This window comes from Chrysochloris asiatica, unplaced genomic scaffold (genome assembly GCF_000296735.1).
Source record: "Chrysochloris asiatica unplaced genomic scaffold, ChrAsi1.0 scaffold00627, whole genome shotgun sequence".
NCBI classification, from domain to species: domain Eukaryota; kingdom Metazoa; phylum Chordata; class Mammalia; order Afrosoricida; family Chrysochloridae; genus Chrysochloris; species Chrysochloris asiatica.
The window spans coordinates 210,671-214,223 of record NW_006409145.1 but is presented as its reverse complement, the minus strand read 5'-3'; the positions used below and the strand labels follow the sequence as shown (position 1 = coordinate 214,223).

Below are 3,553 nucleotides of genomic sequence, written 5' to 3'. Positions count from 1 at the left end.
ATGTTTCCTGGGTTTAAAGTTGTAGTGTAGTGGTTGTAAGTCAGGCTACTAAAACCAAGGTCAGCAGTTTGAAACTACCAGCTGTTCCGCAGGAGAAAACTGAGACTTTCTGCTCCTGTAATGGTTTATTTTTTTTTGCCTTGGAAGCCCTATGCAAGGTCGCTATGACTGGGAATCGACTCCATGGCACATAACCACCAGGACCACCAAAGTTGTTAACAAAGGGAAGTATTGAGAATATTGATATTTTAATTCTAATTATGTAATGTGCTACTTTTTATTACACAATACCCAATGTCATATTATAACCATCTTTATATATGGTAACAAAATTAAGATTTTGTTCAGTCATATTTTGTAAACTACTCTTAGTTATGAATTTCTGGAAAGGGAAAATTATATCTTTTCAAATGTCAGGTCATTCATATAAATAAAACCCAATTGAAATCAATGACATGAAATCAAGATTAATCAAATTAATCTCCTATAGGTGAGAGAAGTTGCACACTATGGGGAGAAGAAATAACACTAACGTGTCTGACTTCATCCTCGTGGGATTGACAGACTCTGAGGAGATCCGGGTGGTCCTCTTTAATCTCTTTCTCCTGATATACCTGATTACTGTGCTGGGAAATGCAGGGATGATTGTGATAATTCGCCTGGATCTCCAGCTGCACACTCCCATGTATTTTTTCCTCAGCCACCTGTCATTTATTGATCTCAGTTATTCAACAGTCATTGCCCCTAACACTTTAGAGAATTTACTGACTTCCAACAAACATATTCCATATGGGAGTTGCTTCACCCAGATGTATTTTTTTATCTTCTTTGTTGCTATCGAATCTTTTCTTCTCTCATCAATGGCCTATGATCGCTGTGTAGCTATCAGCAAACCTCTACAATACCCAGTTATTATGTCCGCTGATCTATGCTGCTCCTTCGTCATTGCATCCTATGTGGGTGGCTTTATTGACTCCACTGTCACTGTGGTTGGCATGAGCACCTTGCATTTCTGTAACTCCAATGTAATCCACCACTTTTTCTGTGACACATCTCCTATATTAGCCCTCTCATGCACAGACACAAGTAATGTTGAGATCATTATATTCATTCTTGCTGGATCCACTTTAGTGGCATCTCTCATCATAGTCTCTGTGTCCTATGTGCCCATTCTCTCTACTATCCTGAAGATCAAGTCCACAGCAGGTAAGCGAAAGGCCTTCTCTACCTGTGCCTCCCACCTTGTGGGAGTTACCATCTTCTATGCTTCCATGATTTTCACTTACTTAAAGCCTAGTAAGTCTTACTCCTTGGGCAAAGACCAAGTGGCCTCAGTTTTTTATACTATTGTGATCCCCATGCTGAATCCACTCATTTATAGTCTTAGGAACAAAGAAGTGAAAAATGCTTTCATTAGAGTGATGCAAAAGAGAGGGAGCATCAGGAATTTCAGATGAGAGTGATGTTAAATATGTAAAGTCATACTGGGTATGCCTTTCATGTTTCTTTATTAAAACAATTGACTTTATAAATTATTCTCTGTTTCTCTTTTGGATAATAGCTAGATTTTGGCATAACTAAAACAGTTTCACTAGTTATTTCATGTATTATACAGAGAGGAAGTATAGAGCACAGTGCTTAAGAGTTCTTGTTTTACATTTTGACCTCTGATCATGATCCTAGTAAGTACTAACACTTTAAGTATTTTTCGTTTTGTTGAGTGAGTAAAATATGTATTCCTATCTGTTTCCTAGAATTATGTTGTTGTTGTTATTAAGTGCAGTCTGTTAGGTTCTGACCCATAGTAAACCTGTATAGGATTTCTGAGCAGTAGCTCGTGGGTTAGGACTGCATATTTTGTGGATCAAACCAACTTTGCAGACCAGTTCATTAACCCACAGCCCCACACCAGAAATCTCTCCTGAATTATACTAAAATTTAAATCTCAAAAAATAAAAAGCAAAGCTGTTAAGGCAGTGCTAAAATGTGTTCCTCATTACCATTAAAATATGACCATGTTTGCAAAGTTAAGGAGCCCAGGGATGCATCACTTACAGCCCTGAGCTGTGAACCAATCAGCTGCTGAGAGAGAAAGATGTGGCTGTCCTCTTCTTTATAGATTTACAGCCTTGGAAACACATGGAAGTTCTCCTTTGTTCCAATATTTTGAACTCACAATTTTCTCTGTTGAAGAATATACACTGGTGTTTTGAAAATTATTTGGGGGTAAAATAAATGATACACAAATAGTTGAAAATTTGACAATGATGATGATAATCTTAACCTTTTACATTTGTAGACTGATGATGTATGTTTCATAGTAAAATTAAGTATTGTTATTGTGAAGTGCCAATCAGTCAGTTTTCTCCCATAGTGACTCCATATATGGTGTCTGAGAAGCTGCTGGTGAGTTTGAACCTCCAACCTTGTGATTCAAACTGACCTTGTAATCTAGTACTTTATTCTACATAGCCACACAAGGATTCCTGTAATTAAGTATAGAAAATTGTACATGTTACACTGTAGAAAACTGTGAAAAATAATAATGCATAGAATAATAATAAAGAAATGTGCTAATCATTCTAGAATTTTGTTCTTGTTGTGCACTAATACATTGAGTGTGGACATTTATTTCATATATAAACAAGAATTCAATTGTCTGTTGCTTTTGTGTTTCCACATACCAGTATACTATTAGTTAATTCCTTAGTTGATGGGTATTGTTAGAAACCATCCTGTCTGTATCAACACAGTTAGCAACTTTATGCAAAACAGAATGAAACAATGTCCAATCCAGCGCCAATCTCCCAATCCTTGCTACCCTTGAGCCTGCTAATACTGACACTATTCTAATCAGTCTCATTGAGGGTCTTTCCCTTATCCCTGACTCTCCACTTTACCAAGAAATATGTCCTCTTCCAGGGAATGGTCCCTCATAGTAAGATGTCTGAAGTAAGAGAGATGAAGTCAGCGCATCCTGGTTTCTAAGGAGCATTCTAGCTGGACTACTTCCAACACAGATTTCTTTGCTCTTTTGGCAATCCATGGTATTTTGAATATTCTCCTCCAACACCATAACTCAAATGCATCAATTCTTTTATGTTCTTCCATAATTATTAATCAGCATTCACATGCATATGAGGTTATTGATAATACCATGGCTTGGGTAAGACATACCTTACTCCTCAAACTAACATATTGGATCTTGAACACTTTAAAGATGCCCATGCAGCAGATGTAGTTGTTGTTAGGTGCCATTGTGTCAGTACTGACCCATAGCAACATTATGGACAGCAGAACGAAGCAATCCCTGATCCAGGGTCAACCTCACTACTGTTGCCATGCTTGAGTCCATCAGTGCTGCCATTTGGCCAATCCATCTCGTTGGGTGTCTTCCTCTTTTTCTCTGATCCTCCACCTTACCAAACATGATATCCTTCTCCAGCAACTGATCCCTCGTGACAATATGTACAAAATATGAGAGATGAAGCTTGACCATCTTGGCCTCCAAGGAACACTCTGGCTGCACTTCTTCCAAAATGGATCTATTGGT

At 37.9% G+C, this 3,553-nt stretch overlaps 1 protein-coding gene across 1 annotated transcript in view; it reads left to right on the top strand.

The window, feature by feature from the left end:
* The first annotated feature begins 509 nt into the window (after nt 1-509).
* The window catches only part of LOC102833395 (olfactory receptor 8H1-like), a 12,536-nt gene continuing 9,492 nt past the window's right edge, over nt 510-3,553 (top strand). The window contains exon 1 of the mRNA XM_006877829.1: nt 510-1,437. Coding sequence (XP_006877891.1) covers nt 510-1,437 — 928 coding nt within the window. The remainder of the gene's footprint in view (nt 1,438-3,553) is intronic.